Raw genomic sequence first — 13,420 nt, forward strand, 5'->3', positions numbered from 1 at the left:
AAAACATTTCTCCTTTCTTTAGGTCATGACTGTTCAATTCGCTTGTGGAATCTTGAAAGCAAGACCTGCATCCAAGAATTCACTGCTCATCGCAAAAAATTTGATGAGTCCATTCATGATGTGGCATTCCACCCATCCAAATGTTATATTGCCAGTGCAGGAGCAGATGCCCTGGCAAAAGTGTTTGTATGACAGAGTTTGTCCCTTTCCAACTTTAGCTTTGTATATATTTAACCAGCTGCACAAATGAGAAGAAGAGGGCATGAGTCTCCTGCCCAATCAGAGAATGTGTGTAAGTGTTTAGTTTTTGCAGGGTGCTGTTTTCTAAATTGAAATTTGTTCTGGTTTCTGTGAGCTCAGCTGGTGCTGAGAGCTTGGAAACTCTCAGTTTCAACTACTTTCAAAAAAGAAAAAAAAGAAAAGGCAGTTTTATTTCAGAGGATGTGAATTTTCGTCCAGGCAGGCCTTGGGTGAAATTAGGTTTATGTGTTCTCTATTATTAAGATGCAGTACTGGAAAGAAGGGGTCTAATTGCTTCAGGGAGAGAGGGAAAAGAGGGAAACTTCCTGGGATGCTTCTTATTGAGGAATCTTGATGTACTTAAGATTAAATCACCTGGAAAAAGTGTCAGTTCACATGCTTGTTATTGTGTCATGTGAGAGGCACTTTGTCATCCCTATATCCATTCGGTGTTAATGAGTAGATCACATTCAGAGAGCAGTAGCTGATACTTAATCTCAGCCACCTGGCTGCTGGCCTAAGATAAATGTGGTTAAAGGAAAGCAAATTACTAACATAAATTGAAATACAGTACAGTTTTATTAAATATTTGGTGTTATACGGCAAATATTTAGTTTGCAAAAAAAATTGTATAATTTTTTTTAATTGCATTAGCATGTGGCTGGAAGCTGAGCCTTTAGTCTAGTCCCAATTAACAGCAGACTGAAGCAGTCTGTATATACTTTAGTAGCAGATTAACTTATTCAGATTTATAATGCTGTTTATTCTTGGAGATCTGGCACAAGAAATGATAAGATTTCCCAAAGACACTCTTACTATGTAATTATCATATGTTCATCTCCTCTTTCTGATCCTGCTAAGAAAGGGCATCATTCTGGGCATTGTGTAACCATGAAATACTCAATTTCTTTTGAAGATTAAACCTATACCTGATGCTTTGTATGAGTCCTACTAGTGTCATAGGTGCCTGCACGAAGGTTGATCAGTGTGAAAGTTTCTGCTACTTGTAGAGGCATTTCCAGACTTCAACATTTGTGGAACTTTTCCACATGTCCTTCACTGGGCATATCGTGCCATTAATTAGGTTACCTGAAGAACAAATGCTTTTTTAAATTGCTCAACAGATGTGGTTTGTTTCAGTATTCAGAGCTTCTCTGTTGTTTCAAGTTACAAATAACTTTTAAGCCAAGATTTTTGTTGTTTTATCCCTTCTTAAATCAAAATGGGTGCATTCTTTTCTATTATATGTCACCATGAGAGCCCTTACTGCTCTTCAGTGTGGAGCTGGTGCTTTCCTCAAATTGGAATGGAAGACAGAATTTATTCTGCTGATTATTAGATTATTTCTGGTGCTGATGCGAGTAGGAAAGAACCTAACACATGCAGTTCTTTCAAATGCCAGCCTGAGGCTAAGACTGGAAACTGATCGTCTTTACCTTTAGACTGACACTTTTTGAGAAGGAATCATTGAAAGATATCATCGTAGGATTTGACCATGGTGTTCTTAGAGATTATTAGAGGTGGGACCACTTTTGATGCTGAACTCAGAGTTTAGATTAACTGTATTGTTTAGAATAAAAGGTTGACCTGTGCTGTTTGAGCCTGCAACACATTATATTTACTGCTAAAGTATCCTGGAATACCTTTTTTTTGCTCAGAATATTCAGATATGTCACTTCATGATACTGATATGCAATATATTTCCATAGATAAGATTAGAACTTTTACCATGAAACAGATGACTACAATAGTGATTCAGATTTAGTTTTTAAAAAATGTTTTGGTTATGATAAGAAGGGGGAAAACTTGTCTGCAAAACTGAGCATTCAACTTAGTGAGAATTCTGTGTACTTGACTCATATTCTTCCAGTGTCATTATTTTATTTCTTTTTGGAGAGGAAATTACAAAGATTTATTTGAAAAATTCTAAAAGCTATGTATATTATATATGTGTATATATATTGTAAACATGTATTAAATATGTCTAGTAAGGGAAGACTATGGGTGCATTTTAATGTTTTAGTATTAGGAGTTCTCTTGAGTTTGTGTATACAAAGGATAATGGTATGAGTATGGAATGAACGTTGTGCTTTTTGCTTACACAGTACAATATGTAGTTAAAGTTGTTTAAATTGCTGTACATACAATGAATAGGCCAGCATGCTTGTTTTTAAAGACTGTCGTTCTGATTACAATTGGAATGTAAGAAGTGGCTGTTCAAATGTGAATTGAAAGATGTTTCCTTCTCACTATCGAGCTTTTGCTCAAACTGAGAAGTGACTTTTTTTAAAGCTGGCAATAGCTAGAGGATGAGGTGCCTTTAAAAAACAAAACAAAACAAATGTAGCCTTACAAAGAGGTTGTGGAGTATATATTTTTGTGCTGGTCTTCATAATTGATGTCAATGTCTTTTTACTGTACTTGTTCACATACTTGTAGGACTGCAGGGTATTGTGCATGAGCCTGTCAGATCTTCTGAACGTCATCATAGGAGTTAGGGATGAAAAATTTATTTAGGTTACCCAGTCCATCTGTTCGCTAAAGCAGGATTGTAGACTTGCGCATTTTAATATTGTCTTGGCCAGTGAGGTTCTATATCTGTTCTAAATGATTAATTTTCCTTCGGAAGATTATTTCAATGATTACTTCTCACTGACAGGAGGATTTATGTGATGTTTAGTGGTTCTTTTTTGTAACTTCATGCCAGTATTTCAAGCCATATTTTGTGCCATTTTAAATATTCCTCATCACCTTTGTAATTTGGAACCTTTGTGTATGCACTAGCTCTAGGTGTGTATTTCCTTTCCCCTTACTCCAGGCTGTTTTTCAGTCTGCACTTTTTACACAACTTTTTCTTGTTTTCAGCTTTTTTAGCTCATGTCTCTGTATCCTGGTGCCCACAATGCCATTCCACTTGCAGTGCTTTGTTGGACTTAGACTGAAGGTGATCTGTTAAATGTGGAGGTTTTTTTGTTTTGTTTTTTTTTCCCCCCTTCTACATGATGCTTTTGTGTAGGAAGTCCAAACATCTTGGTCTAGCTAGTGTCTCATACCAAAATCTTATTTCTGACAACTGTTTTCTGTAACTCAGCATTGCTGCTTCTCAAGTTTCTTCTTCACTTTCAGTATGTAGTTATGATTCTTTTGCAGCTATATGCTTAATTCATAACCTATTTTTATAGGCTTTGAACTTCTGATCTCTTAAGGAACTCTTTTTTTTTCCATTTTCTAATGCAGTTCTTTCTGGTTCAGTATAATTGGTAACTTTTATGAATGTGATAAATCCATCTGAATATGCAAACAAAATGGAACTTAATGGTTGTTCTTGGAAAAAAAACAACAAAAAAGCCACATTTCTGTGCGACACTGTATATTGCATTTTTCTGTTGCCCTTTTTCATGTATCTAATTGGGATGATACATTTTTTTAATGGTTAACTTGTAGAATTTTTGTGTATGTTAGCCTGTGCTACTGATTTTGGTTTTACTAACTAATTTAATGGGAGAATTTGCAATCCTCTCTTACATTTAAAATTACTCCACTAGGTTTAAATACTCTCACTTTTATTTCTAATTTATTTCACTACTGTATACTTTCACATATTTGATTGAGTTGCCAAAACACCTGCACAAAACCATTTTGAATAGCCTGGAAGAAGCTCTAGATATAATTTTGTCACGGAATATATTTCCTTCTCTCCTGAAGAATCCTCGTGTTTGCCTGTTTTTTTTTTTTTGTGCCTCAGAGGAAAGTGTTTTGACATACCAAATAAAAGATTTTGTTTATTACTCAAAAGACTTTAGCAAGAAGTCTTAAGACAATGACATGTCACATACTGTTAGTTGTTTTCTATCTATATGTTCTCAAACAGTGTTATGTAAAGCAGTTCCATACATACTATGTTTGAGTAAATGTGTGGTGTTCACCATACATCTTTGTGACCAGTAATCAGAAACGTGTCCTTTTGAGTAATTATGTGACAGATAAAGGACTTGGTTACACTGCCTTCTGCAGTACTCCTGTTTGATCTCAGATGTGTCCCCTTCCCTCTCCCTCTTCCTCGTGTTTTATCAATGCCATTTTTGGGAGTGGCGATTTCCATAAGCTGATGTGCCACTTCAGCAGTCTCTTGTTGTCAACATTAGTCCATCGCACAAGAAATAAGAAGTTAAGAAGCAGGTAGAACCACCTGGTAAGCGAGTGTTTGGAATGCCTCTCAAGATGCATGTTTGCAACCATTTGCAGGCTGTGGTTTGGCAGTGTCTTTGCAGACTGTTCTGGGGAGCCCTCGGTGTGAAATACTAAATACGGATGTTCTCTAGTAAATCTAGTAAAACTTTGTAAAATAGGCTGAGTTGTGGAGGAAAGTGCAGCTATTGTGTTTGTTCCTGTGCCTGTGCAAGACTGCTAGAGAGCATTCTTCTTGGAGTCCTCTTTGCTGAAGCATCAGGCTTGCAGTCTGAACAGGAATAGCTCCTGCAAATGAGATTATTCATATTTTTACTTTGAAGATCTGTAGCGGTCACTGTGCTGAACAGTGGGGGAGGATGTCTGCTGAACTCTGAAGATTAAAGGGGTTAAGTGCCAAAACCAGTGTGCCCTCCCTGGGACTGGTGTCAGCTCAGGATAACTAGGCTGGGAATCAGTGTAGAATTCAACTTGATGACATCAGAGAGAGCTCCACTTTAAAGGGTGAAATAGCAATTTTAGTGAGGCTTTCATGTGATGGTTCCTTGGATTTGTTCATATGCCCATTGGTTGCCGGTTGTATGAAAGACAAAATGTGGTATATGTTCAGATTCCAAATTGTAGAATAATTGTGTCAAAGGTGGAGATCATGCAAATTTCTAAACCGTCACTTTAGACAAGCTGCCCCAAACAATTGCTTATGTTGCTGAATATTGCTTTGTCTTTTTAAACTTTACCTTCTCCTACAAGTGAATGGGACCAGTGGTTCCAGGTAAACTGCGACTCAGTTAGCATGTATATCTTTCAGTTTTCTTGTGGACCAGTTGGAATTCATGGAAGTAACTGTGAAAATGTGATGCTGCTTATAATACAGCATTTAAAACACTCTGAAAATTGCAGCTCTTTGGAAACTGTTTTGGCCTACACTGTTAAAAATGAAGATATCAGAATGTGATAGCAAAATGTTCACATACAGTAAATTGTTTTTATAAAATGTTTGATTTTGGGGGGGGGGGGGGGCACCTGGTGCTATTTAGCACCATAGTCATGTTCAGTTGAGCTGTGTTACTACTGAGCACAGAGAGGAAGCAGTGATTTTTCTGGAAACCTAAAGTTCTCTATTTCCATGAAGAACACGTAGTCATGGAAAATGTTTTACCCAAATCTGGTAATATATTTAGTTGTAGAAGTTGCGATAGGTGAACAATCTTAACTATTTCATCACTTTAGAGCACACTGTTACTGAAACTAATGGCCTGTGAACTGTTAGGCAAACCCTCTGCAGTATTTCTGCTGCGCAGCAATGAAACTGACGGAAAACAAAGTTGTAGGCGATATTCACTCCACCATGAAAAACCCACATTTTAAAAGATAGCCTGAAGTACAACAGAGTGAATGAACAAACATCTGAGGAGTGAGGAGGGGACAAGGGTGACCTTTATGTAAATAGCCCTTGCACAGACAAGTGCTCAGTATGCAACTGATGGGATTAATCCTGGGAGGGAACGTCTTGGCAGTGAAACCTTTAAAGTTATGACTGCCTGTACTAACGTATGTACCTGTTGTGAAGGTTATCAGTCTTTTTAAATCTCATTCTTATCTTCCCACTTAAATCTGTCTTTTCTTGGAATCATAATATCTCAGCTGCAGTGGATTTTTATTGCAGGATAAATTTCATAAAAGCCTATTGATCTAGAGTGTTTTTGAAGGGTATTGGGGTTTCAGCTTCAGCCCTGCCCCTCCCACCACCAGAAAGCTGTTCTATACTTCCTTGTTCCCAGTTCATTTAAGTCTACAGAGTTCTCTTATTCCACCTGCTGACCTCATTTCTCTATTCTTTGGTCTGTTGTTAAAACTTAGGAAGTGCTACATCGTTTCACATTTTTGAGAATCTGAATTCAGCTGCAGAATGTGTCATTCCAGTTCCACAGTATGGTTTATGGGTCTGAACTGGGTCATTCTAAGGGGGGATTTGATGCTGGCTGATAAAATCTGAAGTATAGCTGAACTAAAGAGGCATATAATGATACACATGCTTTAGCCTATCTTTGTTCCTGATTGTTTCTGAGTCATTGTATTGTGCGTTCAACTAATTTTGCACAGCTTGTGCCACCAAGCCACACTGTGGTCCTGGAGGATCACACCTCGGTTTAAACCGTGCCTGTGCATGCATTTTTGAAGCTGCTCAAAGCCTTGTGCTGACAAGGCCCTCAAGCCCTTGCAGGCCTCAAAATTACTCCCTGCTACTTCAGAGAAGCCCTTGGTCCTCATACCAGAGTATTAGACTGGAAAGTTGAGAAAAGATTTACAAAACTGCATTTGTACTTTTCTGTAAGAAAAGGGATGACTTGTCTCCAAGCCAAATATTTTCATTATTTTGGATTACTTAAAAAAGCAGCCAAAAACGTTGTATAAGGGAAAAGCAATGGACTTCAAGCTAATATTTTTCCATTGAGAATTTATTTTTTTATTCTTCCTCTCATTAAGACAGTGCTTGTTGAATGTCACTTGTTTTCAGATGTGTGGCTCCTAGATCTGTTTCCTTGCAGTCAGGCATTTACAAACATGCATAGGTTTTGAAAACTGTTTCGTATGTGTTAGCACTTTTTCTGGAAATGCAAAATGAGGATGGTTGCTAATAATTTCTTGTATAGCCCGTTATAGCCCAAGCAGACTGGAAGTCAGTCTTGTGCTATAATTTCCTTGAATCGTGCTTCTGAAAATCTTACAGAAAGCTGTGATAAGAAGACTATTATTGCTGTAAAATTTTTTTGTTGACATTTGTCAGTACATCGACAACCTGCACTGTATTTCATCTAAATATCTTCAATTGGTTTCTTTTAAAAGAAACTGTCAGGCTGAAGAAAATCCAGACAATTTTCCTTGCCTTATGAGACTTACACTCATAAGATTGAAGTAATTAAAACTGATTCGTTTTTCACCATGGTTGTGATTTGGATTGTTGTCATCATTTATATTTATCTATATTCACCTTATACCCTACCCTCTCCCCAAGGAAAACTGTTGAATTTAGAGGTACCTGACAGTTCTTTCAGAGAAGATACCACAGGTGATAACCACTTTCATGTCAATAATTACATTTGGTCCTCTTCTGTTTTGGGTCACTTCCATGACAGATAGTTGATAGGAAAAGGCTACTGTGACTGATGTATGAACTCTTGCTGAAACAGCTACGGGAAATTAAGATTCCCCTTCAGAATTATGCTGAGGTTATTATTTTGCACGCCAATTCTGAATGACTACTTTGAAACAGTGTTGGGCTTCAAGTGTCTTGCAAAGTGGTGGTTCCAAATGAGAAATGCCTACTTGTTGAGTAATAGTCTGCTTGTCAGTTTATGTATGGCTCAGTACCGAGTTGTAGAATACCACCAGATTACCTTCTTTAGATGCTACTGTTGTACAGAAGTGAATGTTATTTTAAGTGAGAGATACTGTTTTCTAATTTGTGAAGGAAATGGTTTACTTGGGAGTCAGGATCCCAGTTTTTCGTATATTTCAAGATTTCAGAAAGGCTTTTATGGGAAACAAGAAAAATGAAAGTCGTCATTCTCCAAAGATTTGATAAGCCTTTGTTATAAAAAGTATAAATATTTGCTATAAAGGAATATGCTTCTTCAAACACTTCATATTAACTTTTACTGAAATTCAATATTTTAAAATCCTGGATAAATATCTCAAATGACAAAGACAGAAAATTCAGAGAGAGATTATTTTGAAATAGGCCGGTATATTTTTGAGCTTCTCAATTTTGGCCCTGAATTTTCTCTTTTTCACTGCAAATCACACTTTGTGAAAGTTCTTGGATAGGTTATATTTAAAGCTACATTCACTTGCCTGAATAGTCCAAGTAAATATTTTGTCATTAAAATTGTATAGGTCTGCATATGTTAGTGTGCCATTTAAAAAGAGACCACATTGAGGTAACCATGCAGGTATTTATATTGATATGACAGTAGTGAAGTGGGGTAGCTGTATACTGTACCTGCGTTCTGTGCTGAGCAAAATCACATGGACTTCCAGAAATAAGCAATGGTTTTTAAAAGCAGCTTTATTTAATGTTACAGCAGCAAGTAAGTGTCATTTGTACCATATAATTATGTAAATTGGGTGCTAATAAATACTATTTTTCAACATTTTGTATTGTGTTCATAATTCTGTGTTTTTGTAACAAAATTTGTGCTCTTGGGGTATGTTCGAGGAGGGGGAAGTGCACACAATTTAGTACAAGTAGACACAAGTTTGGAGGGGCTTGAGGTAACCACACGTGAACATTTTTGAGTTGTCTCAAGTGTTACCATTTACAGTGGTGTCTAAACTTATCTGTTCTCCATATGTCTTGGTTCATTACTGTTCTGTCTTCTTGGCATTGTTGGAACCCTGCATCTTTCCGTGCACTTGGGCTCTCCATCCCTGGTATTTTTCTGGCTGAACACACGTGCAGAGTGGGTACAGTGCCACTGCTCAGGAGCTGCTGCATCAGCCTTCACTGATCACAGTGAAGCACGATGTGCTTCCTGGGTGCAACATTTGTGTAAAATAAAAATAAGTGCACGGATCTACCCTTCAGGAGAGGATTAAGGAGAGCAAACCACACATCACAGATGGTAGCTGCGTTTCTACAGGAAAATGCTCAGAACAACACTGTTGAGGGGGTGGTATGGGAACCTACACAGAACTGAGTAGAACAACTTGTTAGCGAATCCATCCTGTTGGGTTTTTTTAAGCTTGTAGGTGGGCTAAATGAAGTTCTTATCTCCTCTGTCTCCATGATAGGTAAAATAAGCCTTCTAACTTAGTATTTCTCCTCTTCCCTCCTCATAGGAAAATAGGAATAGAATTTATCTTATGAAACGATGGTACAGTTGCATTTACCCAGTATTCTGCCTCCAGAGAGGGTCAACAGAAAATTCGTGAGGTAAGGAGTGGGAGAAAGAACAATGTAGGAGTAACACTCCCACATAGGAGGCCTAAAGACTGCTTTGAATTTGAGACACACAGTTACACAGATGTACACTTGCAATGTTTTCAATATAGAGGCAGTTTAGCAAATGTGGGTTGCCTGCTACTGTTCAAGACTTCCTCAAAGTGAGATGATGATGGAAAAGAAAATGGAACAGGCTTAATTTGTTTCTGTAATGAGGAGATGGTAGTGGGCAAAGCAAAACAGCTAGAAGAATGGTTGAGGTGGTGATTGAGTTCAACCATGAAATGATTTAAGGTACATACAACATGGAAGACTTCTTACTGTTTGGTGTCTAGGTAATATTTCTGATATGTAGCTTGCTTTGACTTGCCTCAAAGGTAGAGAGGAGCTGATGGGCTGGGTAGTAGATCTGTGGAGGAGATTCAGATTGGGTTGGCCCTGTCTGGTCAGTTGTCTGCTTGTTTAATACCAGTGTTTCCTGGTTCCTTGCACTGTTACCATTCTGTGCTGCAGAGTGGCTCTGAAAGGAGCGCAGGAAGGAGGGAAGCTGCTCAGCCAGCCTGCAAGAGAGCAAACTGAGAAGCTGCCACAGGGAAAGCCGCTGCCTGCTGAAGCAGCAAAGTGGCAGCAGCTGAGGAGCAGGTGGGTGCACAGCGTGGGCAAATACCTCCTGTGCGGGGTGGCACAGCCACAGCAGAAGTGCCGAGTGTCCCACCGCTGGCCTAGCCATGTAAGACCCTCCTGAGGAGCCTGAAACAGGTTGTTACCTCTGCTGAGATAACTGGAAAGTGCAGATACCCGTGTCCTAAGGAAAGGGTGATCAGACAACCTCTTTTTGGCTGTATATCCAGTGAGGAGTTTGGCTCCAGGTCCAACCCTTTGGTGCCCTGCTCTTCTGGATGCCTCAGCCAGGCTGCAGGCCCCACCGCAATAGTCAGGCATCTGAAATTGAGTGGCTCAGCATTGAGTACTGGGACATCTGAATCCTCTTCTGATTCAGTCCTGCATCTAGAAAGAATGTGGAGCCTGTGTTTTTATTATTTTTCAGCTTCCAAAAGGAGTCTGATTTCAAATAAGACACCATCTTGCAGGCTTAGCAAGATGTGCGTACATATTTGAGGCCTTTCAGACCAATGGACTCTGTTCTAATGACTGATTCCTCTGACAGGGAATTTGCTGCTCCTGCCCCTGCTAGCTCCCTTCTAGGCTTCTTCTTTTCAGCTGACCGTGTAAAAAGAAACACATTCAAACACGTAGTGGTGGGTTTTTTTTGTTTTTTTTTTTTTCCATCCTTGCTTTGTCTTCTAAAGCCTTGTAGAAACCTCAGCTGCATTTCAGAAACTACCATGGCTTGGACCATATTTGTTGCTTTTTTTTTTTTAACTGCACATATACAAATAGACTTTGCATGCCTTTGGGACACCTTTATTGCAAAAGATATAGCAACTTGTATTGAGAAGCTCAAAACAGCTTGTGTATGTTACAGAAAGAGTTCTGCTGCTTTCTCCGAACCAGCATAACTCCTCCAAGTGTTTATGAAGATTTGTTATCTTTTATTACTATTATTGAGAGACTTCAGATGTGACAAGTAGTTTTATTGCTATGAAAGATGAAAGGCTATAGAGGAGCGCATTCTGTGCTGATCCACTTCTGTTGAAGGCAGGCTGAACGGTGACTTCTGAGGCTTATGCTCAAGTTCACTGTGTTTAAGGCATCTCAGTTTAGATGAGAGTCGGATTAAAAATTAATTTCAAGACCATCTCAAGAAGTTAATAAAATGGCTTGTTGGCATCTGAGCACCACAGGTGTTATGTAAAGTCAAGATTAACCCTTTAGACAACAGCAAACTCTGCCATGCCCTAAGCAAATGCTTGATGTGGAAGATAGCTGTTCAGCTTCCTGTGGAGAGTGTTTGAAAACTTGTTGTTGTGTGAAGTTTTCAGCAGAAATAAAAATGTCCTAAAGAACACCTGTGGCTCTGGCTGCAGAGCACAAGCACAGTGTGTGGGACCATCTGCAGAGCGCCGCTCTCCTGTGCTGCCAGGGTACAGGTGGTACAGCCATTGGTACACAGTGGTAAGCTGCCTATTAAGAATTAACCAGCAATATTAAGAATGTGAAGTCCCCAGTAAATCCAGTGTAAAACCACCACTTCATCTGGCATGGCTTTGGGAGTAGTAGCCAGAGCACTGTGTGAAGGGACCCTCACCTGAGGATTTCATGTAGAATGGGCTGTTTGCACCGATTTGAAGTACGATAACTTCACTGGGAATTTTTAAGCTACTTCTGTCACATTTCCAAAGTAAGATTTGAAAGATGGTGTCAGATATGTCGACAGAAAGGGGTCTCCTTTGGTGGCAGTTTACTCCATTTTGCTTTATGTGAATGATAACATCCTGGGCCACTGTTATTTACAGAAACTATAAAGACTATTAAAAATTTGATTTGTGAATAAGAAATGTGAGCTTTAATTTCTTCCAATTTCCTGTTATTTCCACAAACCTGTCACTGTGCTGTAACTGCCATAAGGTGCGTGAACATACACACTTGTACTGGCACTGAAACATCATCCCTTCCTTTGATAACTTCTGCTTAAGGGATGTATTTTCCTATGTGACACCAGATGAAAACCACCAGCAACTGCTGCTTGCTAGCTGCCATGCAATGCTTTTGACCTCTGCACGTCACTCCTCCCATTGCTGAGCAGCACTGTGGCTGCCTCTTCACAGACAAAACAGCCATGTACTCTGAATTACAAGGGGCTGTAAAGGTGTCTTGAAATCTATCCATATAACAGAAGCCCACCCCAAAATCAGAAGAGGGTATGCTGTGAATGCTAGAAATACTGCTTTTCCCAGTGTCTAATACAGAACTTACAGATACTTTCCTCTTAAGCCTTTTTAACAGCTCTTGAGTAATTATCCTCACACTAAAGCCTGCTGTGAGCTGTTCTAACTGTGCTGTGTTTGGTGATAGAGCAGTGGGGGTCTCAGAAACCTTTCAGACAGTGAGCAACTGAAACCCACGGTTTTTACTGAAGGAGCCTTTTCTGCCCCCGCAGCTCTCTTGCTTTGCAGAGGCCTTGAGCTGCATGGCAAAAGGTGGTGCAAGTGAGCTAAGGGGACAAGGTCGTTGGTTTTTTGTTGAAGCACATTTTAATACAGTGCTGTGGGAGATGAGACCCAGCTCCTGCATTGGCTGTTCTGCAGATCTGGGGCTTTATGAGGACTGATGGATGTGGGTCCCACAGCCTGACCTTGGCCACTTGCTGGTTTTCTGCTCTTTGGGTTTGGATGAAGCTCAATACTTGAATTTGCACTATCTTCCCAGTTTGTGCCTGGGATTTCAGGATGTCAGTCCTGTCCTGGATGGCAAGCGATGGGCAGTGTCAGAGGGAGGTGCTTCTGCCACAGCAGCAGAGCAGTGTGGCTGCTCCCTGGAGGGCCCTCACCACCACAGGAAGCAGGTGGTACATCTCAGAGCTTGTGCGTGCCCTGTGGTGGGAATCACCTAAGTTGAGGCTCTATACTGTTAACAGCTTTCCAATCAGCTCTATTTATGCCCTCCATGATGTCTCCTGCCTTTTTCTATCCATCCAAATCAGAGTTTCTGAAGCCTGCAAGGAAAAAACCAGTAGCCTACACAGAGCGTTATCATACATAGGGACAGAGATGCGATCAACCTCGTTAACTGGAAAATGCCAGAGAAAAACAATTCCAGTATTTGTTGAGCTTGGGGCTGGCATTGTTCCTGTAGCATTGTGTGTTTTCAGCACGACGCCCAAGATTCCGGCCTGTTCCACCCCATCAGTTCCGTGGCTGTGAGTTAAATTCTGTGCAAATGTTTTGGATGAGCGGGTTAACAAATTGGTAGAGGTTGTCAAATTCATCCACAAAGAAGGAATGCTCTTTATCTGGATCTGTTGCAATGGCTTCCAGTTCATCTTGGGCAGCCCAAGCAACTCCAATGGAGTAAGCTATAACTCCTGGAAAGAAACCCAAGAGATAAGGGTGAGCATAAAAATTTTAATTACATTACATTTGGTTG

The 13,420-nt window shown here is 39.7% G+C and overlaps 2 protein-coding genes across 2 annotated transcripts in view; one reads left to right on the forward strand and one right to left on the reverse strand.

Moving 5' to 3' along the window:
- The window catches only part of STRN (striatin), a 53,823-nt gene extending 45,238 nt beyond the window's left edge, over positions 1 to 8,585 (forward strand). The window contains exon 19 of the mRNA XM_021390431.1: positions 23 to 8,585. Within this exon, the coding sequence (XP_021246106.1) occupies positions 23 to 192 (170 nt within the window). The 3' untranslated portion in view covers positions 193 to 8,585. The remainder of the gene's footprint in view (positions 1 to 22) is intronic.
- VIT (vitrin) overlaps positions 10,774 to 13,420 on the reverse strand; it is a 32,609-nt gene continuing 29,962 nt past the window's right edge. Inside the window, exon 18 of the mRNA XM_021390384.1 lies at positions 10,774 to 13,358. Coding sequence (XP_021246059.1) covers positions 13,180 to 13,358 — 179 coding nt within the window. The 3' untranslated portion in view covers positions 10,774 to 13,179. The remainder of the gene's footprint in view (positions 13,359 to 13,420) is intronic.

The sequence above is a fragment of the Numida meleagris genome, chromosome 3, assembly GCF_002078875.1.
Source record: "Numida meleagris isolate 19003 breed g44 Domestic line chromosome 3, NumMel1.0, whole genome shotgun sequence".
NCBI classification, from domain to species: Eukaryota; Metazoa; Chordata; class Aves; order Galliformes; family Numididae; genus Numida; species Numida meleagris.